Source organism: Ursus arctos, unplaced genomic scaffold (genome assembly GCF_023065955.2).
Source record: "Ursus arctos isolate Adak ecotype North America unplaced genomic scaffold, UrsArc2.0 scaffold_2, whole genome shotgun sequence".
Taxonomy (NCBI): Eukaryota; Metazoa; Chordata; class Mammalia; order Carnivora; family Ursidae; genus Ursus; species Ursus arctos.
The window spans coordinates 37258064-37284904 of NW_026622874.1; the positions used below are offsets into that span (position 1 = coordinate 37258064).

Here is a 26841-nt window from a genome sequence, read left to right on the forward strand (position 1 = left end):
CAGGGAAGGAAAAAAAACAATTCTGCCTTTTACCAGTTCTGCTTCTAGTGCTTTTATTTTGCTTTCATACGCAGCTTTTTGAGAAGACAGCTCTTGCTGAGCCATTTCTTTTGCAATTTGGATTCCTTGCATCATTTCTTCCTTTGCTTTCAATTGTGCCTCTTTTATTTCTGCTTCAAGTCTACAAAGTAGCAAAATATTTACAGGATACATTGTCAAGAATCCTTTATATACTATAGTAGTTCTTAATCACATTAATATGTTTTCATTAAACAAAAATTTAAAACTCAACATTTAATTTCTGACACTCTGTCAACAGTGTTCTTAAATTTTTATTGCTTTTAGCATGGTTTACGCAAAATATAAAAGGATGAAAATTTGCTTATTTCTTAGTTACTATAGCAGATACCTGATATTTAAGTAAATGTATTTTTCTAATCTTTTTTTTTTTTAAGATTGTATCTATTTATTTGAGATAGAGCAAAGAAAGAGGCAAGCAGGGCAGAGGGGCAGAGAGAGGGAGAAGCAGGCTCCCCTCAGAGCAGGAAGACCAATGGGAGGCCCAATCCTAGGACCATGAAATCCTGACCTGAACGAAAGGCAGATGCTCAACCAACTGAGCCATCCAGGCGCCCCTGTATTTTCTAATCTTAAAGAAAATAAGTTATATAAAATCACGATGTCATAGTGAACACTGCAGTAAACATTACCGTTAACATTACAGAAAACACAAAGCATACAGATGCCCGCACATGTGTGTGCACATGCAGGCACACAGGTAGGGGCTGAGGGAGAGGGTGAGAGAATGTCAGGTAGACTCCAACTGAGCCAGAGCCTAACGCGGGGCTCAATCTTATAACCCTGAGGTCATGACCTGAGCTGAAATCAAGAGTTGGACGCTTAACCAATTAAGCCACCCAATACCCACCAAAATAAGGGTATTTTATGTTTAACAATGGTTAGAACCAAAATTGTATTTCATGTATCAGTAACTTTTAATTCATGTTTAGGTCATAGGTTAGGGAAAATATTGAAATAACTCTAAAAATGTAATGAGAGCTGATAAAATAGATTGTATATTTTCAACCACCTATAATAATTTGACATTTTGTTAAGTCAAAACATTAAATTAGCTTTGTCATCTTTCAATATATAAGGGAAAAGCATCAAGGAGTATAAAAAACTAAAAGCTTCTTTCTTCTCAATAAAATCAATGCTCTAGGGATGCCTGGGTGGCTTAGTCAGTTAAGCATCTGCTTCTGCTCAGGTCATGATCCCCGGGTCCTGGGATCGAGCCCCATGTCAGGCTCCCTGCTTGGTGGTGAGTCTGCTTCTCCCTCTCCCTCTGTGATCCCTTTCCTTCCTGCTTGTGCTCTCTCTTGCTATCTCTATCACTGTCTCTGTCTTTCCCTCTCTCAATAAAATCTTTAATAAAAATAAAAACAAAATCAATGCTTTAGCAACTACACTATATAGAAATCTCCATCCCTAATTTCACTGAAAAAAGAATATCAAAAGAAAGAAGGCTAGTGTTGATGGGGGGGGGGGAGGACAACAAGAAGAGGTAGAATGGGGAGTCACAGTTTAATGGGGACAGAGTTTCAATTTGGGATGATGAAAAAAGTTCTGGAGATGAATAGTTTGATGGTTGTACACACTGTCAATACACTCAATGCCATTGAAATGTATATTTTAAAATGGTTAAAATGGTGAATTTATATTACATACATTGTACCACAATTTTTTAAAAAAGAGCAAAAGCAAGTTCAGACTTTTTAAAAGATAAAGTAGGATTAGCCCAATCCATAGTCATTCTGATTCCTCCTCCCTTCCTCCTTTTTGGTCGTCAAACATGGTTGATTCTTTCTCCTTAAAACTCTCTCCAACCCAACCACACTGTACTTCTCTTACTTCAACATCTCTGAGTGGCATTTGCAAGCTATGCTTGCTCTGCCTCTAGTCCATTCTCCAGACTTGGGTCAGGGTGAGCTTTAAAGCTGTGGTTCTGTCAGGTCTATCTCTTGTCCGCCTAAAATTTTTAATGATTCCATATCCTTTAAGATAAAGTCCTAACTCTCTAGTATTTTATTTATGTATACTTTATCAGTTAGTTTACAAAGATATTGCTTAAATCAGAAATCCTACGATATGGCATGAGCTAAAAATGGGGCAAAGAAAACAAAAAGGTTACACTCCCCTGTTTCACTGGCTAACTTCTAATGGCCTCTTGGGACTCCATTCCAAGGGATGTCTTCTCGTCCTCTAGAAAACTTTGCTGATTCCTGGTCAGGACTAGGAGTCACCCCTCACTCCATAAACGGCACACAGTGCAGAACTCTGTCATGGCACTCTGTCGCAACCATGTGTCAGCCCCATGAGATGATAAATTCCTCTGGTATAGTAGCTAAATTTCAGTTATTCTTTGTATTTCTAGTAGAGTGACAGATACATAATATCTGCTCAATAAATGTCTGCTAAATGAATGAATGTACCAAGAGAAAAGATCAGGTCACTAGAAACTAGCACCCAAAGAATTAACTGCCAGAGACTAGCACAATATGATTAACTCTCTCTTGCAGACCTCTCTCATACTCTTACTATTTATATCAACAAGAATACTTACTGTGACCTCTGTGCCATGAGCAACTCATTTTTTGCAAATTCAAAGTCTTTTGGACCCTCACTTGTAAGGGTATCTCTACCAGATGGTCTTTTTCCTTTCTGGACTTCTACCGGATGATTAAATCTAAAATAATGATCTCCACCTAGAATCACCCGATCACCCTAAAACACACAAAAAATTTACTACTTGAGGTGAGTCTAACCAAAAACTTACATAGGACAAATAATTAAGCTCAGCAATTCAATATAGTCTAAGATTAGTAATAATAAACATAAAAATCATAGCAACTAACATTTATTAAATACTTTCTATATGCCAATCACTGTGTTAAACAATTTACATATACGTGATCTCACAACAACCCAGTGAGATAATACTATTGTCTCAACTTGAGGAACAAGAAAGTTAAAGAGCACAGAGTTTAATAAAAACAATAAGCATTCACTGAGCTTACAATTTGCAGACATTGTGTTAAGAACTATAGATGAATTATTTCACTTAACCCTCCCCTGCCCCTGAAAGGTAGGATATATATGAAGTGACCAACTGTCTCGGTTTGCCTGCAACAGACTGGTTTATGCTTATTCTCCCAATGTAATTTTTTTTTAAGTTTTATTTATTTAAGTAAACTCTACACCCAACGTGGGGCTCAAACTCAGGACCCCAAGATCAAGAGTGGTATGCTTCGCATGCTCTTCCAACTGAGCCACCCAGGTGCCTGTCTCCCAACATAATTATTAAAAATGCTCTCGGGCACCTGGGTGGCTCAGTTGGTTAAGTGACTGCCTTCAGCTCAGGTCATGATCCTGGAGTCCCAGGATTGAGTCCTGCATTGGGCTCCCTGCCTTCCCCCCTCTCATGCTCGCTCTTTAATAAATAAATAAATAAATAAATAAATAAATAAATAAGTAAATAAAATCTTTAAAAATAAATAAATAAAAATAAAAATGCTCTCAACAGTGTCCCGACTTTGGTGATATACAATCACCCTAATTAAATAACTTTTTCCAAAAGTCACATAGCAAATAACCAGGGCTTACTTCCAAAGCCCAGCTCTTTACTGGACACATAATGGTGCTGTCAGTGGGGAGCTCTTCAGGTACTGGTTTAGAGTGATATAACTTTTATCTTTGCACAAATGAAGGCAATTAATGAATTAATAGAAAAGTGAATTTTAGAACTGGAAAGTCCTCAATCTAGTTCACAACCTTATCTTAGGAGAAAACTGGGACTCACATAAATTAAACAACTTGCCCAAAGTCAAACCACTTATTAGATTTTAGTACTGACTGACTTACATGATGTAGTATTGTGGATTCCAAAATGTGCTTTCCATTTATATATGTTTTTGCTTCTCCAACTGGGATGATACTCACTATCCCATCAAAATTTTTTATCGTACTGTTAAGATAAGAAGTATATTGTTATAATTACAGGATAGAGGAAAAACAAAAAGGCAATACAAGATAATCCTGCCTGGGTTATTCCTTTGGTGTTAAGATTCATATCAATTTGTGACAAAAATAATGTAAAATTCTTTTATTTTCCTCCAACTACATTTTGAAGTTTTGGCAAAAAAAAACCTGAGCAATTCCATCCATCAGTAGTGGGAAGAATTTTCATCGTATGTATTTTAACTATAACTACTTAAAAAAAATACCAACCCTCTCCCCAAAAATAAAATGAAATAAATTCAAGGAAAAAACATTAGAATACTGACAATGGTTACATATGAATGAAACACTATGAAGTGTTTTATTTTTTAGTTTCTGGTTTTATGTATGAGTTTTAATGATGAAGAGAATAACAAACATTTTCCTGTCATGAAAAGTAGGGTAATACAGAAGGAAAAGCATGGAGATAAAAACACACTCCTTAGTCATCTAACTAACTAGACCCTGACACTATGGAAAATCAGCTATAAATGCTACATATTCCTTTGAGTCTTTTTATTTAGAGAATAGGAAAGACACTCCAAAGTCCAATTCATCTTTAGATTAACTTGACAGAGAGGGAAAACCTGCAGCAAAAGCTGAGTCCCAACCCAAAACTTCTAACTGTTGATTAGGCTCCAAGATCTATAATTAAAGAGTAACAGTTTAGTTATAGCACCTAGAGAAAAGAATCTGGAAGGAATAGCTACCCCTCGGCAGTATGTCCCTCCCACCAGTCTAGTGTCTTAACCAGGTAAAGGTTTCAACAAGATCGACTTGTTCTGATTCCTTCTCTCTCCTAGGTCTGTCAACATTCCTTGGCCTGTCATTCTGAAACCTCCACAATCTGGCTTCACCACCAACATTCTTTATCCACCACTATCTCCCCATAAGAACCACATCTTACTCTTAATCACCTACATCAATACCCTGAGTTTGCCTTGACATCAGCTTCTCTCTTTTGAGTCATTTCTCCAAAATAGGAAGGATGTTATCTTTCTCATCCTTCAAGGCCCAACTTAAATGCTAGAAGCTTATCTTTTGGGCTCAAGCTAGAAGTGGATTTTACTTCTAAGTATTAAGAATGCAAGTCCCATGTAACATTAATATACACTGATATGTACCGGAGCTCTTTTATTCATTAAGCCCCTGTGTGCTAGACAGGTCTTGTCAATGAAGACAGACATGAAATCAATGCTCACGAAGTTCATGGTATAGTGAGTAAGGCAACAGTGATGAGTGTACTAAAACAGGAAATAGAGTGCCAGGCAAGCAGGGGACTTCCTAATCCCCTACTGGACTCCTAACACTTTGGGATTATGTTATGTATCTTTGCCACTGGTGTAAATAATACTACACTTATTTGTTATAGAAAACAGTTAACTAATAGAATAACAAAAGGACCTGAAGAAAAGGAGATGAGCATACCAGATATAAAGACATTATAAAGCTCAAATAATTAAGACTATGGAGTATTAGTGAGAAGAAAAAGACTTTGCTTTTGGAAATTTTTTATATGAACACTTCAGATCACAAAAGAAGCAATATACTATTTAATATATGATACTGGCAGAATTGGTTATTCACATGAGAAATAAACGAATTCAGACCTCTACTTTGCACCAAACAAAAAATTCGAGACAACTTAAGGGCTTAAAGGTGAAAACAAAACTTCAAAACATCTAGAAGAAAAGTTAGAAGAACACCTCTATGACCTCAATGCGGAAAGGATTTCTTAAACAAGACCACAATTGTTGTAAGGGAAAAAGATTGATACAACAACAATAAAACAAAGAGCTTTGATCCATCATAAGGCACCAAAAGAGAGTGAAAAGATAAGCCACACACTGGAAAAAAGATACCTGCAACACATAAAACATAGGGTTGGCAATCAGAATACATAAAGAATTCTTATAAATTACTAAGAAAAAACAATCCACTGAAACATGGACAAAACACCTGAACAGGAAGTCATAGAAGAGCAAACTAAATAACCAATAAATACATGAAGAGATTATTAGTCAGAGAAATGCAAAATGAATCCACAATGAGATACCATATCATGTCCACTAGATGGGCATAAATTGAAGTCTGCCAGTACCAAGTGTTGACAAGGATGTGGCGTAATATATACTCTCAATGCCAGTGGAAGTAAAAATTCATAACCATTTTGGAAAACTGCGAAATTACCAAGTTGAATAAGAACATACCCTACAATCTAATATCTCAAGTATTTTTAGATATAATTTAAGAGTGTTTCCCAAACTTTAAAAATTATTATTATAGCATAATTAGAAAATCACAATATATACAGAGCAGATTGTGGTAAATAGAAAGTTAGACATGACTAGTCTGGTAGGTTAGGCCTCTCAATTTCCTACTGGCTTGCCCTTCAGAGCTCATATCTCAGTTTATCATCTGGGAAATTCACTCTAGAGAAACTCTTCACATTTGTACCAAGAGATATATATAAGAATATGCATAGCAATATTGTGATAGCAAAAAATGAGAAACAGCCTAAATGTCTATCAACAAAAGAGAGAGATTATTATAATAGTAAAGGTAGATAAATGCACACAGTAAGATACTTCACAGCAGTAAAAATAAAAGAACATCAAAATGAATGAATCTTGAAAACACAACATGGAGCCAAAGCGGTTTGCATATACAACCATCCCGACAATATGTATACAATCATTCAATTCATATGAACAAAGTTCACGTGAAACAAAAAATTTTAAATTTGACCATCCAACCAAAAATCCTGCCATATAAGATGGATAGAAGTTTAATTTCATGCCAATGATTATAATTCCAAGAAACGAAATGATCCCTCAACCAACAGATCACATACACCAAAACAGAAATAGAGAGCTTACCCTGTACCTCATACCGACAGTAATTAACCTAACTTCCTTACAAAACACTCAAAATGTCTCTTTTTCCTGGATAAAGAATGCATTTGAAGAATTATACCAAAGAAACCGTATACATGAATGCCTCATGTGAAGGAAACCACACAGATCAAGATACGGAAGACTACTAAAAAAATGACCAGGAGCCTTTTTATTTTTAGAAGGATAACATACCAATGATCATCAGCAATCAGCACCCCAGATAATTGAATATCGTGGCTGGAGTTTGGTTTATACTTTCCGACTGTCGTCGTTCCCTCTTTTATCATATATAACAGCATCTCTGATAGCTGAGGATCTTCATTGAGATTGACGAGGTTTGGCAAATGGTTGTCCATTTGAAATGTAATTCCTGCTTTCTAGTGGAAGTCAGAAAATAAATGAACCTTAACAAAGAGCAGCAAATTATTAAATCCACCTAAAATAAATGGTCAATGTTAAACATTAAAATCACTGCATGTGAAGTCTCAATAAAGGTTTCTTAGAATATTTCTTTCATGATTTCCCCGGGACTGTTACCATCACACTTAGACTTTTAGAGTTATGTTGGCCTTTCTTTGACCTTCACCAACCTGAGCCCCCTCATGCATCCATCCGTCACCTCAAACTGTGCCCTTTCTTAGTGACTGATTGTCTTCAGAATGGATCAACTCCTTTTGTTGCATCTTTACTGCCCTTACCTTAGTTCAGACCCTTATTACCTCATACTTGAACCACTGCGGCAGCCGCCTGATTGCCTTGCCAACAATTTCTCCTGTTTTCAGTTCATCTTACATCCTATACCAAATCAATTCTCCTGAAAGGGTATTCCCAAAATGTCAACTCCCCGGTCAAACATTCTCAATCACTTCCCACTTCCTACAAGATAAAACTCAAATTACTTAGCCTGAAAATCAATAAACTAACCATAACATATCCTGCCCACTGCGTCTCCTTATGACCATGTACAAATGCTGCTCCAAAATCACTGATCCACACACCTTCTTCTGAGGACACCTTACGCTTTTGCACCTTTGCTCTCATACAATTTTCCTTTCCTAGAATGCACTCTTCCTTTTTTCTACCTATCCAAATTTTACCCAGGCTCTAAATCTTCAAAACTCAAATCTCACCTCTTCTATGAGGCTGGACTCACCACTCCCAAGGAATATTCCCCCCTCCTCTCAATTCTTCTAGTACTTTGCCTACCAGTCATTTGAAATATTTCCTTTACTGCCAATACCTTTGCCCTTGACCCACGCTCTCCAATCTCTTTCAGAACCTCCTTCCATTAAGGAGTTTGATTCCTATAAGAAAGTTTAAGTGTCTTCCATCCTTTAAAGAAACAAAACCAAAATGAAAGAAACAAAACTTCCCCACGATCTCACAGCCCCTTTCTCTGACTTTTCACTCAAGGTTTTCAGAGTTTACATGTATGGCCCTATTTCCTTAGTCACTCCTCAACCCACTGTCATCTGACTTCTTTCACCACCATGATGACTTCATAATTTCACAATGCAATGCACACATTTCAGAAACCTGGGCATCATTCTTGACTTTTCCATTTCTCTCAATATCCTCACATATCCAAAAACACCCTCTGAGCCTATCAGTTTTACCTCCTTTCTATCTCTTGAATCCAACTCCTCCACTAGCCATCCCCACTGCCACTGCCTTACTCCAGCTCTCACCACCTCTTGCCTTCACCATGGCAACAGCCTCCTAGATGAGTAACCTTCCCAGCCAGCATCAGTCTTTCCTCCCTCAAGTCCACCATTACCGGAAGAATCTATTTAAAACCCAAGTCTGTCCGTGTCACTTCCTTTACATTTCAAAGGTTCAGTGGCTCCCAGTCACCTAAATTCAAGTTCCTCACCATGTCATGATCTGAATCCTGCATCTCTCTCCAGTCCAATCTCTGTCACCACCATTAATATACAAGTTCTGAATTCTGTGGACATCCAAGCTGTGTTGTCCCTCCATGCTTCTGAACATGGGATTCATTGCTTAGAAGTCTTGACTTTGGTAGCCTAACAAAATCTTGCTTAGTTGTCCCTTTCTCTTAGGAGTCCTCCTTAATAACCATCCTCATCAAAGTTAATTACTCCCTCCTATCTTCTGCTTCTCTTCCTTTTACATGCTTTTCATTGCCTTAGGTTGAACCATACGACACTCCCAGTGTTCAACCATTTCTTACCTAAAAAATGGCAGCATCATATGGTTCAACCTAGTCAAGTCACACTGCATTTCAGTCATCTATTTACAGTATAAACCTCCCTTTACATAAACCTCCCTCTTGGAGGGCCAAAACTACATTTTATTCGTCTTGGCACCCCCCCCCCATGCCTGGCACAGAAAAAACATTTAATATTTATTGAACCAAAGTGAATGGAATTAGATGGTTTATTTATATTTTAACTTTCTAACATAGCTATGAGCTCTAAGTATATCAGAATCTTTTTTTTTAAAGATTTTATTTATTTATTTGACAGAGATAGAGACAGCTAGTGTGAGAGGGAACACAAGCAGGGGGAGTGGGAGAGGAAGAAGCAGGCTTCCAACAGAGGAGCCTGATGTGGGGCTCGATCCCAGAACTCCAGGATCACGCCCTGAGCCGAAGGCAGATGCTTAACAACTGAGCCACCCAGGAGCCCCTAAGTATATCAGAATCTTTTTTTTTTTTTTTAAAGATTTTATTTATTTATTCAACAGAGATAGAGACAGCCAGCGAGAGAGGGAACACAAGCAGGGGGAGTGGGAGAGGAAGAAGCAGGCTCATAGCAGAGGAGCCTGATGTGGGGCTCGATCCCATAATGCCAGGATCATGCCCTGAGCCGAAGGCAGACACTTAACCACTGTGCCACCCAGGCGCCCCAGTATATCAGAATCTTGATCTTGACACTTCTTTGTACTATTTCTCTTTATGGCATTGCTTGGTATAGAGTCAGTATGCAATGAGTATTTGAGAAATTAGATTTACATATGTACTGTCATCTTTATTTAATTTTCAAATTAGTTTAGAGAGTTGAAATGATACCTGTAACTCCTTTGTTTCTTGAAGTTTTCTTCTTTCAGCTTGTTCAAATTTTTCTTTCCACACTCTTTCCAAAGACAAACAAAATAATAGAGTTAAAAATATCCAGATGCATAAGATTAAGAATTAAAGACCATCAATAAAGATTAGGAAACCACTTAGGAATATTTATAATATGATAGTCTGGGAATGGACTGTTCTATTCATACAGAAAGTACAAAAACAGAGCCACAGATCCCTCCTAAACTCCTCCCTCTCCACCAATCCCAGCCCCAACAGTCTAATGATTCCAGGCAACACACTGACATCTAAAATATTGACTATATTCCACCTTTGCATTTCTGCCATGTCTCTCTCCTGTTGATGCAGTTTCATTCTTAAGGATGTTATTTCTTGCCGGCACAGCCTATATCGTTCAGGGTCAATATTTCGACTGTTTCTTTGAGCAGCTTTTAGCTTTTCAATCTCTGCTTTCAATTCTAAATATTCATTTTAAAAAATGCACAATTAATAACATTTGATATATAATAATTACCACAGTAGGCACAGTCCTCCAATCTTATTTCGAGTTTTAAATATTACTAAAGATTATTTACAGAAATCAATTTTACTTTACTTACATTACTTATACATTTCTACTTCACCTTAACCTGAAAAAGTGCTCCCATCTTAATGAATTTCCCCCCTCATAAGTAATATGGTCATATAATGTATTGTCCAAAGTAGGACACTTTTGAGAAGCGCTGTTAATCACGTTGATGCAGCAGACATAAGCCAGAACTGTCCCAAGGCAAACCTTACTCATAAAGACATGTTGGATAAAAAATCAAAGATTTTTCAAGCTGGAGTTCAGAGTACTTCTTTTTAATGAAAATAGCCCTATTTGTGAAAGAGAGGGGAATCCAAAAGGGAGAAGATGGACTGTAATACAGCAAATTCATTCTTCTCTGGCCTGCTTCTCTGAAGTAAACATTTACCCTCTGCTGCTCACAGGGCCAGAGGACAAAGGACCATGAAACGATGGTAGTTCCACATAAGCAAAGCGAAAACTGCACAAATCAAGGTTCCTTACAGGTACTCAAGTCCATCCTAAGCAAGTGATCCCCAAGAAATACACAGAAAGTAGTACTGAGCATAAATGAAGTTAGGCCTATGCTAGAAACTCAAGCCTTCAGATCACTATCCTTTACATCAACGAACTAAGCCAGAATAGAGCTGATAAACAGAATGACAATGGAGGAAAGATCATAAGAGGAAAAGTAATAAATCACAGTATTGCTATTCTGCTGCACACATCTGACTCAGTCTATAAGATTATTTTTCTATGCTTGCCATTTCCCCTTTACCCACTCTCTATTTTCTGTCTTTTTCTGCTTGTTTTCCCCTTACTAATTCTCTTTCCCATCATCCTTCCATCTCTCTTCCCGCATCATTGTAGAATGATGACTAGTATCTATTATAAGTAGGTATGAAAGAAAAATCTTTAATTTTCTTAAGTTGCGTATTTTCATGACTGAGATTAATATTTGAGATTTAACTGTTACAAAATAATTAAATGTTTAGAAAAATCTTCACCTCTAATCAACTTAGCATTCATATCTTCATTTACTTTGGCGATATTGACTATCATTCGGGCTTGGCTGGCATATCTCAGTGTGCTTAATGTTTCTTCAATGTTGTTGGCAGCGGGACTGATGGTAGCAATCATTGCAGTTTTTGAATTTCCACCCAGACTTTCTTTTAACAGCCTTCAAGGAAAATAAGTTATAATTAGACTATGTTTCTACAACAACCTAATAGCAGTAATTATGTAGAAAGCACAAAACAAACTAATAGGGTATATGATACAGGATTATACTGTTCACTCACATACCATTCAGGACTTTTTACTTTTATTTTTTTTAAGTAAGCTCTACACCCAATGTGGGGCTTGAACTCATGATCCTGAGATCAGGAGTCACATGCTCTATGGACTGAGCCGGCCATGAGCAACACCATTCAGAACTTTTATGGTATTTGTAGTTATTTTTAGATCTCATGAACATTTTGTTTTATCTTATACTTTTTATATTGTTTCATGAAACAGTAACTGGTACAAAGATTTAAAATATGGTTAACCATCAAATATTTAGTAAGATACCACTCCCCATGCCCCAGACTAGACTGTGAGCCACTTCAGGAAAGAAACTACGTGGGTTGGTCATCTCTGTATTCCCAGTGCTACCACAACCTTTAGGAACAGGTGCTCAATAAATATTGAAAATGATGAATGGGCATATAAACAAAAATTTTGTTTTCCACTATATGCAAAAGCCCCCTTTTAGAGGAGAAAAGATAATATGAGACTAAAACACCTTTGTTAATGCAGAATGAATTTCACTATTCTTAGCTTTCAAAAAGAACCAAAAAAATCAGATTTTCCCTTAAATGTTTTCAGGTGACAACTACATTCTTATAAACCAATTATAAAGACACACAGTGGTCGGGAGGGCCTGGGTGGCTCAGTCAGCTAACCGTCAACTCTTGATTTTGGCTCAGGTCATGATCTCAGGGTCCTGAGACCGAGCCTCGCATCGGGGCTGTCAAGGAGAGATGCAGCCCTTATCAAAATTATATTAATGTTTATCACAACTGGATGTTAAATCTATACAGATGTAATTTGAATGTAATGTATCTGATTAATGAAAAATTTTCATTAACAAAAACTCTTACTGAACACTTAAATGCTAGTCAGTGGGTGCCACACAAAACAATTTCACTTTACACACATGGCAACATGTCTGGAGGTATCATATATGCTCAAACATTAAGCACTAGAAATAGTAAGTATAGTACTAGTTGTTTATACTAGTACAGCACATACTATGCATTAAGAGTTTCATAGCAGTTATTTAATCTTCACTATAACCCTAAAAGGTAGGTATTGTTATTTTCCTCATTTTACAGACGAAGAAACAGATTAGAACATGAAGTGATTTGCCCGAAGTCACAGAGCTTATAGGATGCAGAGCCAAGGTTCAGATCCACGTAGTCTGGCTCTAGAATTCACGCTGCTAAGCACTTCTTCTCTGTTCCAAGGCTATATGAAGTCAGTTCTCTTCCCCATAATATTCATTATATTTTATAGAGTTCTTTGTACTTCAAAAGATACTTGCCATGTAAGAACAGATTCACGGTAAGGAATAAAAACTCTCTTTCGGTTTGCTTGTTCAGAAAGTGCAGATATAACCTTTCCCAATGTGAGCAAGGACTTGTTAATACTCACACCTTCCTGTATACAAGATAAAAACATCTAATTTAAAATAACTGCTCAGCAATACATTTATTTCACAAATACATTCCTTCCCTCATATAATTACCAAGTAAATATTTTCTTCCATAAACTACCAACTTTCTTATAACTCAAAATTACTAATTTTCTTTGAAAATTAATCATAACCCAAAGTAAAGATCTCTCTTTAAACCACAGCAGTGCAGTCTATAAACTACAGATAAAGATAGTTTTTGTTTTTGTTTGTTGTTGTTGTTAAATATATTTAGTTTGCAATCTCCTAAAAATAATGCCCTGGGGAATAAGTTTTATTAAAATGAGAAAAGCCTCATTTTTTTTTTTTAAGATTTTATTTCTTTTAAGTAAACTCTATACCCAGCATGGTTTCGAACTCACAACCTCGAGATCAAGAGTCACATGCTCCACTGACTGAGGCAGCCAGGCGCCCCAGAAAACCTCATATATACCTTCAGTCGATCTCCGCTGGTTTGAGCTGTGGAACAGCGCTCACTGCCTGCCAGATCTATCAGGTTTATCCGACTCGTTATTCTGTGATCATGTTCTTCCCCTTCCACAGATTCTGTCTATAGCAAAGGACGTTAAAATAATATGTCATAAATTCTTCCATGACTTGCTATCAATGTAAGTCTTGAAAGGGAAAGTTATACAAGATTACAAACCACTCATTTATTCTTTAAATTACCTTTTCACAAATGTGCAATCATTTATAATTTATAATAAACATTCAAGAATACGTGGAGCAATGCTTGCATTATGCCAAAATAAAGGAAATGACATTAAAGAGATAAAAAACTCACAACTACCCAATTATATTAAGGAAACAACCATAAATAGAGCAAAGGCTTAATGTACAAAGGTATTATTTATCCCAGCATGAAAGGAGCAAGGTATTTATTTATTTGATTTATTTAAGTAATCTCTATACCCATCACGTGGCTCAAACTCACAACCCCAAGATCAAGAGTCACATGCTCTTCTGACTGAACCAGCCAGGTGCCCCAAAGGAACAAGATATTTAAAAGCAACATAAATGTCCAAAAGTAGAGGAACTGGAATAGTCACTGGAATATTATACAGCTATGAAAAATATTTGGCGAAGACTTTTAATGGCCTAAAATTATTGCACATTTTGTAAATTTGTTTAAGTGTGATTGTAAAACAACTAAAATACTATATACCAAAATGTTTAGAGGGGCTTTATTTGAGCAGTGGAACCTATGGCTGAGTTTTTGAAAATCTTTGACTTTCTGATATGTTTTTCCAAATACTGTACAATTACCATGTATGGAAAACATATTATCATACCCTAATATTATTATCATACTAATATCAATGATATCATAAATTAATAATCCTATATTATTGATTTTCAAACAGTAAAAAAAATACTGCCATATATACAAAAGTCATTCAGTTACTGTGTATACTAAAATCCAAATATATTATACATTTATATTACCAGACTCTTACTTTTGATTTAAAGAATAAAATAATCAGCAAAAAGAATACCTTGGTCTGAGTCATCACCAGGGTGAAAACCGAATGAGAGCGAGAGCTTTTATCGTTCATACCAGTAGCAGCAGTTGCTCTTTGTTTATTTCCCAATTCTAGCCAACTCTTACAAGAAAGAAGAGAGGGAGGTCAGAACTGCAAACTAAAATTGATTGGAACAAATTAAGAAACAACAAAGTTAAGTAAGCATGTTTGGCAACATATACGCACTTTATAATCTGTTTATAAAATGAAATTAATAAATGTTTGTCATTTAATAATTTGTATTCCCACTGTCAATTTTGCTTCCATCACAGATATCTGAATCAGGAAATGACACCTTTAAAAGACTATTTCAATAATGCTAAGCTGCTACGATAGTCAACTTTTATTTTTACCTCAGAAGAGTAATTCCTTTGATTGAAGTTTAACAAACAAAATCAGCTCATAATGAATTAACAAGATTAACCTTTTACGTATGCAAGTAGCAATTAAGGAGAAATATTCTTATGAATACTTATGAGTATGATCTTTCTATCTAGTGGAAAGAAGATAAAATACAAGCAATCTTACCTGGATATCAGAGTAAGAACTGACAACATTCCTATTTTTAAAAAGGAAAAAGAAAATTGTTTTTACTGATAATTACACTCTTATTCTCATAAAACAATAATAATCTTTCAATTACATAATTACTCTCTAAAGACCACAGTTGAATAATTCATAGATATTATTATACTGACTCTCACAGAATCTTTCACTATCTCCATTCTTAAAGGGTAGAAAATGTTTTAATTTTACCGAAAAGTATGGTTTTTATTAATGAAGCAGTTTAGCTCTTAACACTATAATAGTCAAGTCTAAATCATGAGACCAAAACATATACTTGACATATATGTGGGGGTGGGTATGGTAGTATGTATGGGTCTCAACATAATCCCAGATTTATTGAATGGAGCTGAATTCATACCTAATCACTTCCCCTTTCCTTTAAAGAAAGCATTTGGAGTGTTCAAAGGTGAAATAAATGACCCTTAGCATGTTTCACACTCTCAACACTAAACTCATCTTAGCACCTTCTCCTCTCTTCAGCTTAAAGTAATAGATATAAAAAGCAGCTCAAAAGGGAAGGCTTCACTGAATGGGGAAAGGGGATAACAGGGAGAAAAACCAAGTATCTCACACACAGTATAACTAACACTCTACACGCCAGGCACTTTACAGGTGCTGTGAAAGTTATAAACAAATACAAAAACAAACAGTTAACACTCTAGTTGGAAAGAGAGGAAAAATTAATTGAACAACATCAGGGTAGAAGGATAAATAGTTATTCAGGGTTTCAAAGTTGGGGAAGCAAATGAAAACAACATTCAGTCTATTCATTACTTCTCTCCTCCTTGCTTTTGCTGTGCCAAACACTTACATTGACAGAGCTTCAACATACGGTCCAGAGACAGGATGCTCCCTTACTCTCAGCTAATAGAAACAAACAGTAGCATTATTAAGGGCATAACAAGTATTTCATATTCATATAAAACATATTCATATGGTATATTTCACATAAAACACAATTTTAAATGATCTTTTCTTCTATATTTGGAGTTTAAGGCAAAGAGATTTGCCTTTACTTGACCAAGAGAAAATATAAAGGTTCTCACAAACACAAATCTGTAAGGCATAAGACACTGCTTCAGTATCACCAACTTTTCACAGTATGCCATAGTTCGCTGTAGCACCAAAAGTTTACTAGCTCTTTATTCTTAAGACCTGCAGTAGCTATTATCTCTATACTTTTAAATATCTCTCTAAAATATGTTCAGTAAATTTCAGTTAAAATTTTTTCCAGTTTTACATTATATGTTTTAAACTTTGTAACCAGAAATTTAAAACACATGTAAGTCAAAGAAGAGAATGTCAAGTTTAAGATTCTTGATGTTACCAACAATAAGCTATATGACTTTGAATAAGTCAAGTGATCTCTTTAGATTTTAGTTTCTTGCTCTCCAAGGTCTTTTTCAAAATTAAAAATTTTATATCCTTTTAAAGGAAAGACTATTTATTTGAGAGCGAGAGCATGCAGGGGGGTGGGTGCAAAGGGAGAGAGAGAATCTCCAGCAGACTCTCTGCTGTGCTGAGCGCAGAGCCCGATGAAGGGCTCAGTCCCACGACCGTGAGATCATGACCTGAATCAAAATCAAGAGTTGGAGGCTTAAGCAACTGAGCCACCCATGTACCCCCCAAATTTCACATTTTGATAGTTTTTTTAAAAGATTATGTATTTGTGGAACTTCCTATTTCAGAGAAAATATTATGTACGAGATACCAATTTACTAAATAATCAAATAAGATACATATTCTATAATAACAATACAATTCTTAAACTTCTACTGCTTTTTGGCTTTAGGGATTTGGTGTTTGATTTACGTGGTCCAACTAAATCTTGAAACAAAAATTTAATCTTTAATTTTGATACAACATTTGCTTTAAAAGAGGCTAAATTTAATAACTAACTTAATTTCCACTAACAATGATGTTCAGTTTATTTACTATTTATTTGCTCATTTAGACTAGATCCCAAGCATTTGCTATCATACAATAGCGATTTTAGTGAAAATGCAAGCTATCTAGGTCATCTTGAGAACTAGTATAACTATATGCATTTATAAAAACAAATTAAAAACAAATCATAAATAGTTTCAATCTTACTGGTTGCTTTCTCTGCCCGTTTTCGCCTTTACAAACCAGAAGATCATGAATTTTTTCATTATATACTTCAAAAAAGCTCATTTCAAGGTGGTAGCTGACCTAGTAGGAGGAATAGAAACACAGCATGCAACTTATTTTAAAAACCCTTGCATTTTTTGCAAATCATATATCTGATAAGGTTCTAGTATCTGGTATATATAAAGGACTGTTACGACTCAACAGCAAAAAGACAAACAACCCAATTTAAAAACGGGCAAAGGACTTGAATAGACATTTCTCCAAAGAAGTTCTACTTACTAAGATCTCTCTAATATTCAACCTTACAGTCACAACCTTAGTCTAGCCCTGCTATGTTTCCTTCAAGAATAAGCTGTTATCCCTCATCTAAGAAAACCTTTAATCTTATATATTCTCACAGCACACTGTTCTTACTCTATCATAGTATTTACTTTAATTTATTTATCATTAAGTTGCCTGTACTTGGCTATTTACTGGTACATTTCTCCATTATACTCTCTTAACTACAGGGACTGGGTCTTTAAACTTCATATTCCCAAATCTTGCACAGTATTTCTCCTAATTTCCCTTATCATAAGAATCACTAGTGGGAAGTAGGAAAACTGTAAATTCCCAGCTGTAGCCCAGATGAACTAAACCAGAATCTCCAGAAGAGATTTTTTTTGCAAGTGTACACATACATACACAAACACACATACACACAGTCAAACACACACACAAAAACCTGCCCCTGACACGTTCCTGGTAATTCTAATGATCAAGCAAATCTGGAAAAAATTGATCTAATAGACTGCTTGGCAAACAGCTGATGCCCAGTAAATACTGGCTGCATGTACGAATGAATAAGAGAAAGGGGAAGCCAGTACAGATTTTTCAGGTGTAGTGCAGTGTAAAGAGCATGGCTTTCGAAGTTGAATCTGGGTTCAAACTCCAGCATCACTACTCTCTGCTTCATGTTGTTCTAAAGTTTATGCCTACTGTCCTGAGTGAAGTCTGTGTGCCTGCCTGACTGCAAACATAACGGCCACATTATAAGCCACGACACATACACAAAAGTAATAAAGTCGGAAAAGCTAGAGAGGACAGAAGAGATGATCCTTCTGTCATTACCCATCAAGGGGAATTTATTCTGAAATTTTGAATCTCCAACTTCTCTCCTCCATACCACTGTTCCAAAGGAGAACGATCTAGAACTTAAAATTACATCTCCCATTATTTCCTTAGGGATGATGACTCTGATTTTATTTTTATTTTTTAAGATTTTATTTATTTATTTGAGAGACAGAGAGGGTGATAGAGAGCATGAGAGTGGAGTGAGGGGCAGAAGGAGAAGCAGACTCCCCACTGAGCAGAGATTCCAATGTCAGGCTTGATCCCAGCACTCCGGGATCATGACCTGATCCAAAGGCAGACACTTAGCTGACTGAGCCACCCAGGCATCCCATGACTCTGATTTTAATTTGATTTGACTGTTTTCTAGTCTAATATGAAGGCCTACAGATGAGAACATACCTCTTGGGTTTGTTTTTTGGCTACTTGAGCAAAAAGATCTTCACAAAACCTTGGAATTATTCCTGGTTCTTCACTAAGTCCCATCATCCTGGAAAATACATAATGAATGGCAGGGGTGGAGAGGGATAAAACGAATTAGTGTTCTTTTAATTCTTTTTGGGGAAATGGGTTGGGGAGTGAATGGGAAGCAAGCTAATTAAACCACATTATTAATATCTAATAACCTAGGCTCTGAAGTCAGATCTTCCTGAATTCAAATCTTGATCTCACCACTTATTAGCTCTGTGATCTTAAACAAGATACTTAACCCCAGTAAATTTCAACTTCCTCTTCTAATGGGAATAAATAAGAGCTATCTAATTCAGAGAGCTGTGAAAAAATACAAGCAGAACCTTTAATACCATTTATTAGATAATTACTTTTAATTCTCACAATAATATTTACAAAATAACCTCTCTGGGCTTGGGTTTACACAAGACGTATTATGCACAGAAAAATGGGCCAATGACACTTACAAAGTAAACAGTATCTCCTGCACAAGCTAAAGCCCAGGGGTTAAGTAACATGCCCAAGTTTGCAGAACCAGTATATACAATGGATGAGATCTGAGCCCGGATCTGTGTGGTTTCAAAACTACATTCTCTCTATCAAACCATGCCGTTTCTCACCAAAGATTAAAACATTCGCAATAACTGTACCTGGAATAACACTTACGTATATGATTTTCCAGAGCCGGTCTGACCATAAGCGAAGAGACAGGTATTGTAGCCTTCGAAGGCACGTTCTAGGAGCGGTACTGCTAGCGTCTCATAAACAGTTGTCTGGCTAGCATAGTTGGGATGGCATTCATCAAAAGACCAGAACGCAACATCATAAAGAAAATTATAAACTTGTTTCATGTCAGGATGTTCCACAGCTATTTCTTCCCCGTTCATGAAGACTACCTGGGATGCTTTTTCGACCTTCTCTCTTTACAAAGAAGCACAAAGAAAAATAATAAGTTACTGTAATTATTTGGAGTATTATTCCATAGACTATAATAAGAACCTCAAAACTAGTTAAATACATTCCTCCAGAATAAAATAATCCTTTAGTTTTATGTGGAAAATGTAGACCAGCTAATATAGTGGGTTCCCAAATATATGTTTCCTACAGCTCCAGCGCCACTGCTTAAAGGGAAAATGGAGTCCCAGATCTGTTGTCTGAAAAATCACCCTACTTTTACAGGATTTTCCATCTTTTTCCTTTTTCTCTCGAGCTCTCTCTTCGCCCATCCCACCCACTATAATCTAACTATACCCTTCAGTCCAAATCTGGAGACTTTTTAATATACTATAAAGATGTTTCAGATGTGCAGATCTATATAAACCTGACCTGAAATGCAAATATAATTTCAACAAGCTCAGTTAAATGTAAGTCTCAATCATAAATCTCTTTGGGCTACTGCCTATTGTTACTGTTAATCCAAAGGTCCCTCCCTCTGTTAGATTATCTCCCTTAAAATCATGGATTTTCATGTGCATCCTTCTTTCATCTGAGACTTAGGTGGAAATCTTTCACTTACTCTATATCTGCAGAAAAATATTATCAGTCTTTGTCTGGTCCCAGATAGCCTTTTTTGCCCCAACTCTGCTTTAGATCAGAATTTATCCTGGAAACTACTTGCTTCTTCAATGTGACAAGTGCCCCATCACCCTTGCTATCAGCCCAGTTTACATGGCTTATCTGATGAGACTCAAGTACTCGGTTCGTTACTAGTTCTCTTCAGGTTAGTCATCCATTGTGGGGTTTATTCCTACCAGCTCTTGTTTTTTCTGTTGCCTCTCATCCTATCATGATCCTTGAGGCCTGTCTTTGAGGTTTCCCCATTCTCTCCAGCCAACTCACCCTCAGTTCTCTCACTTACCACTAACCCCACACCTTCACTAACAGGCTTTAAAGCACTTGTACAACTTGCCTTTAATCACTGACCCTTTTGGTTCAAACTAGGGGTTCCTTCCCCCACGGCAGCAGTCACCATATCCTTTCACATCTTGCTTACATATACAACAGAGTTAACAACTACTACTCTGAAGTTTTTTGCAGTCACCCCACAAAACATTCAAAAATAATTAGATGCCACATTCACATTTTGTCATGTCCATCTTTCTCAGCCCTACCTGTAATCTGTGACTATCTCATCCACAATCACTTTGGAGAGAGATTTTTTTTACCATCAACATCAGATCTCATAAATCACTGCATTTCTAACTACTACATATCAGAGATGATGATGGGGATGATACTACGCCAGATGGGGTTTTGGAAGGACCTCTTTGGGGAATAAGCAACCTAACAAGTGCTCTTTTTAAGGGAAACACAGAAGAGCCCGCCACATATGGCAGATTTGAAAGCAGACTGCATTAGAGACTTGTCATTCTGATGTTTTCAAAGCAGTAAATCTAAAGAAATTTACATTTGCAAAATATGGTGATTTCAATGTTTTAATTTTGCACCCAATCATCAAAAATATTGAGGGTTTCTACAACTAAACCTAAAAGTTCTCTCTACCTAGAAATGCCACCACCAAGCTTGAAGATGCATGAATGAATGCACTCATTTTCCAAAGTCATAGAGGAATCAGACACATTACATGTCACTAGTTTGGCCTTAGATTTTAAAAAGTGTAACATACCTCTTGCTGAAAGGCCTCACACGTACTGCCACTGTCACTTGACTGTTCTCTACTTTTAAGGGGTCTGTTTCTATAGACGTGTTCCGACCTGCCATTTCCTCTTCAAGAGGGAGTGTATTTTCTTGTGACCTTTCCCTTTCATTTGTTAGAAGAGAACTTCTTGGCTTTTGTTTAACTTGGAGGCCTGGCACCCTATTTTTCAGCGTCGATGCAGCTGGGCTCGTAAGCTGTGACGTGCCACACTTCGGTGTCCATTTGTGTCCTACGATGTACTTCGCAGGTGTTCTTTTCTCTAAGCTTTCAAATTTATTTGAATTTTTTGCCGTATCCTTCCCAATACTTCTATGATGTAAGTTTGCTGTTCCTGGCACTTTGAAGTTCACCTTGCTCTGAAGAGGCTTTGTTGCCAAGTGTCCAGAGGAAACAACTTTAGTCTGACTCTGGGGATCAGTGGGTGCTCTATTACTTAAGTATTTAAGTGCAACGTGTTCATTTGCCCCAGGGAGGGCAGAAAATGTTTCCTTGTGTTTTGCATCAGCCATCATTTCAATGTCTTTTGGGTCTTCGGCTAAAGGTACAAAAGATGCAGCGAAAGAGTCTTTATCATTATTTATAATTGTTACCTTTCTCCTCGCTTCCAGGGAAGCACAATCATTTTCTGTTGGGCTTCCCACATTCTGTGTTATTTTCCACTTTTTGACACAATCTGTTTGAGCTGTTTTCCACTTTTCCACAGAATCTGTTTGAGCTGTTTTCCACTTTTCCACAGATTCTGTTTTAGCACGACGTTGTAATGTAAGACGTGTCTCTGCAGTTTTTTCAGTTGAGGCTCCCAGCTCACTGCCGCACAAGGATGATTCTTTGTTCCTTGTCACTCTTCTCTGAAGTGCCAATCTACCTACGGGGTCAGGGGTAAGAGGTACCTCTCCTGTTTTTTTACAGGCAGAAATCACATAAGTACTATTTATGTCTCTGATTTTACTTGCAGATCTCAATAATGGATCATCATTTTCACATTCTGACATATCCGAATTCAAATGCAGCTTACGTCTGCTACTATGGGTGAGGACATTCAGTGATGAACTCTTTGGGGAAGAAGGTATACCAAGGACATCCCTGTTATTTCTATTATGTGCAGTGTATACTGACATTGTGGCAGCAAGTTGTTTTAAAAAAGAATGTTGGTGAAGAACCGAAGCTCTCCTTTAGATGTTCATTTGACTTCCAGCCATATTTTCTGTATCAGTTTCCAGTTACCTGCTAAACTGTTAACAAAAAAAAAATTAGATTGTAAGAGTATAAACAGGCATTAGAAAATATGAGAACCTTCCATTGTAAAAGTAACTTCCCAGAGGAATATGTTAGAATAAATCACAATCTCCTCCTCAGATACTGTTCCCAAGTAGCTTCAGACAAATCTCTGCCTTCAAAGAGCTTATAATCATTATGCAACAAATATTTACTGAGTCCCTATTATGTGCCAGGCCCTCTGATAGATACTATGGATTTCAAAAACAAGACCCTGCTCCTATTTACCTGGTTTAGAAGAAATACACAGATTTCCCTTACATCAGGACACAGGTGCCAAGTGACTTAAAAAGATGCAAATAGTGCGTGTCAAAGAAGATATTCGAATGGCCAGTAAGCACATAAGAAGATGCTCAACATCACTAACCATTAGGGAAATGCAAATCGAAACTACAATGAGATACGACATCGCACCCTTTAGGATGGCTACTAACAGAAAAGCAAGCGTTGGCAAGGATGTGGAGAAATTGGTACCCTTGCGCACTACTGGCGGAAATGTAAAATGGCACAGCCACTGTGGAAAATAGTACTGAAGTTCCTAAAAAAACTAAAAATAGAATTACCATATGACCTAGAAATTCTACTTCTGGATATCTAACCAAAAGAATTAAAAGCAGGGTCTTGAAGAGACATTTGTACACCCATGTTCACAGCAGCATTATTCGCGATAGCTAAAATATAGAAGCAACCCAAGCGTCCGTGGACAGATGAATGGCTTACCAAAATGTGGTATATGCATACAGTGAAATATTGTACAGCCTTAAAAAGAAATGCTGCAATATGCTACGACATGGATGAACCTTGAAGACCTAATGCTAAGTGAAATAAGCCAGTCACAAAAAGACAAATGTTGTATGCTTCCACTCACATGAGGTACTTGGAGTAGTTAAAATCATAAAGACAGAAAGTATAATGGGGCCAGGGGAAAATGAGGAGTTATTGTTTAGTAGGTATAGAGTTTCAGATTTACAAGATGACAAAGGTTTATGGGGATGGATGGTAGTGATGGCTACACAGCAATCTGAATGTATTTAAGGATATACACTTAAAAATGTATACGTAAAAGCAGATGAGAGGATGCATGCTATGTGCATTTTAACACAATAAGAAAAAAAGAGGGAGGAGGATGGGGGGAGGAATGTGCAGGTCAGCAAAGATTTTTATTTAAGTACTCCCTGTTTGCAGAGTAGGAGAGGGACTACCAGAAACCCTGGCACCTAAATCAAAGACTGAACAAAGCATTTTGAGAATACCTGTTGAATGTATGTTAAATACAGGAATATCTCATGGAGATTAATTTGAGAGGGGTCACAAAACAGTATTCCCAAATAAATACCATAGACAATAACTACGGTAAGTAAATTAATTGCTTCTGTTGAGAAAAATTATGCAAGATTAGATAAGTAGACAGCTTGCCCTCTAGCAGTTAGACAACAAGCCAGACAGGTGTGTATGTAAATATGTCAACAATATCTATCCAGCATTAATGGTTTAAAAGAAAAAGAACAGCAGTGACAGCTAAAAGGCCTGGCCTCTAGTCAACTCTGCACCAAACCGGTAATATTGATGTAAACAAGTCTTTAAATTTGCATGCCTGGTTCTAACTTGTAAAATGACACTTGCTCAAATAGATACTGCTATGCAGGAATAAAATAATAGAAGTTAACCTTTAAGTAAGTCTTTTAAAGTTCTAAATAATAATCATTACCACCACCACCCCACCAAAAAAGGGGGAAAAAATCGTCAGGATATAAGCACCTTCCTTCAACCTTTTAACTAAAAGTATAGAATGTCCTATTACGGAAATACATTTAAAGGCAAGAAAAGATTCTGGAAATTCTACCGCAGCTAAAAACTATTTGCTACTTACACAAATAGATAGGGCTTTTTGTTTGTTTGGGAATTTTCGCCACCGGAGTTTAAAGAGGAGTGGAATGAAAAGAAATAGGGAAACTTAAGTCACAACCTGAACCAAAAGATCCCCGTGGATGGGTTCTCAGCTAGTTACTCCGAGGGCTGGGGCAGCGAGTGTACCTCTTAATGCCAACCGACTGGGCGAGGCTTCAGTGGGTGAGGCTGCTGGCCGAGGGGCCCTCAAGTCCGGCTTCCCGGTCCCCACAGAGGCGCCGCCCTCACGCGTCCTTCGGGGACCCCTTCTCCGCCGACCGGGATTCCGGGGTCGGTAGGGGACCCCGCGCTAAGGCCTCCACTCGCACCTCAGGGGTCGCCGGTAGAGAAGGCGACCGCACGCCCCCACAGCACGGATACTTCGCCCCTCTGCAGGGTTCCCCACTCTCAAAGACCTCCTCGAGGAAGTCCACACCACTCACAACCCTCACCGCGGGCTCCCTCTGCGGCCGCAATTTGAATGGGCGCCCTGCTTTCTGATTGGCTGCTGGACGTCGCGTCGGGCGCCGCGCCCTCGCCTCCTCCCGCCCCCAGGAAGTGCCGGTCGTTGGGTTGCTAAGATTCTAAACAGCAGACCCGCCCCCCCATCTCCTAGGCAACGGGGCCCGCCCCTCCCCGGGCCCAGCTGAGGCGTGGAGTTTAGGCACCTTTAAATCCGACTCTCCAAAGGGGCTGAATTCTGAGTCGCATCTGGCAGCCCGCTAAGATGAATTTTAAGTAAGAAGAGTGGCAGTGACAATTTGGTCGATCCTCAGTATAAAAAAATCATGGTCTATCCACCTTATAATGAAGTTGTAAAAATGGCTATTTGTCCTCAAGCTAAGCATAATAATTAACACGATTCTATTATTTCCTATGCAAAGCCTGGAGATAGAAAGTGTACAAAATGTCTCACATGGAATTGTTTCATTTAATCCTAAAAATTTTATGAGGCAAATATTAATATTATCCCCAGTTTCCCGATGAAATTTAGAGTTAAACTTATGAACAAGCAACCAGCAGGTGGTATAATTAGAATTCCGAAGCCACTGTCATTTAAGATTTATCGGTTTCAATATATATTCCAATAAGATTTTGAAACGCAAAAATGCATTCTGAAATATAACGAGATCAATAAGAAACTCTAGTCAAACAGATGTTATAAGGCAACAGTATTTTTATTTTTTTATTTTTGTTTAACTTTTTTACTTTTTTAATTTTTTTTGAGCAACAGCATTTTTTTAAAAGGCAAAAGTGCAGGTAATGGAAATGTATTCAATGGGATACGAAGGGAAACCAGGAGTGGCTCCAACTATATAGAAAAACTGAATGGATGATAAAGTACTTATTCTAAAACTCACTCTAAAAATCATTCTAAAATTAAGTTGTAGAGAAACCATCAGAAAAAAGAATAAAATATTTATCAGATCTATGGGAAAATAGTCATTCAGTTTATAAGCAAAAGATATGGTAAAGGAAAAGACTGACAATCTCAGATACATAAAAATTTTAAGCATGTGTAATTGGAAGTAATAATGAAATGATAAAATATAAGCTAACAAGAAAAATATATTTAATATGACAGATGTAAACATTTCTCTCAATTGTACAAGGAAAATTAGTTTATCAGTAGAATAAGAAAATAAATAATATAAAAATGGACTATGGTATTTCACACAAAAAGAATCAACCTACACACAAAAATAATTCATATAAAAATAGAACGCAAATACCCAATCATTTAATGAAAGTTAAAAAAAATAAACAAGTAGAATAAAAATTTTTTGACATTTCGGTGCTGGTGATTTTGCAACAAAATTAAATGTATAGGGGTATCTGGCTGGCAAAGTTGGTAGAGCATGCAACTCGCATCTTGGGGTCATGAGTTTGAGCCCCACCTTGGCTAGTTGGGTATAGAGACTACTTTAAAAAATAATAAAATCTAGGGGCGCCTGGGAGGCTGACTCAC

The 26841-nt window shown here is 37.1% G+C and overlaps 1 protein-coding gene across 2 annotated transcripts in view; it reads right to left on the minus strand.

The window, feature by feature from the left end:
- The window catches only part of KIF14 (kinesin family member 14), a 55119-nt gene extending 29786 nt beyond the window's left edge, over positions 1-25333 (minus strand). Inside the window, exons 1-17 of one of the 2 annotated variants that reach the window (XM_057315491.1) lie at positions 25020-25333; positions 21678-22942; positions 19718-19972; positions 19004-19091; positions 17474-17572; positions 16191-16243; positions 15341-15371; positions 14786-14893; positions 13723-13839; positions 13140-13255; positions 11560-11732; positions 10316-10463; positions 9988-10051; positions 7146-7330; positions 3922-4024; positions 2624-2784; positions 34-181 (exon numbers count right to left, since the gene is read on the minus strand). In XM_057315491.1, the coding sequence (XP_057171474.1) occupies positions 34-181; positions 2624-2784; positions 3922-4024; positions 7146-7330; positions 9988-10051; positions 10316-10463; positions 11560-11732; positions 13140-13255; positions 13723-13839; positions 14786-14893; positions 15341-15371; positions 16191-16243; positions 17474-17572; positions 19004-19091; positions 19718-19972; positions 21678-22828 (3000 nt within the window). In that variant the 5' untranslated portion in view covers positions 22829-22942; positions 25020-25333. Of the gene's footprint in view, positions 1-33; positions 182-2623; positions 2785-3921; positions 4025-7145; positions 7331-9987; positions 10052-10315; positions 10464-11559; positions 11733-13139; positions 13256-13722; positions 13840-14785; positions 14894-15340; positions 15372-16190; positions 16244-17473; positions 17573-19003; positions 19092-19717; positions 19973-21677; positions 22943-24951 lie in introns of both variants that reach the window. The other variant, XM_057315492.1, reaches the window with a different exon arrangement.
- Positions 25334-26841: the final 1508 nt, after the last annotated feature.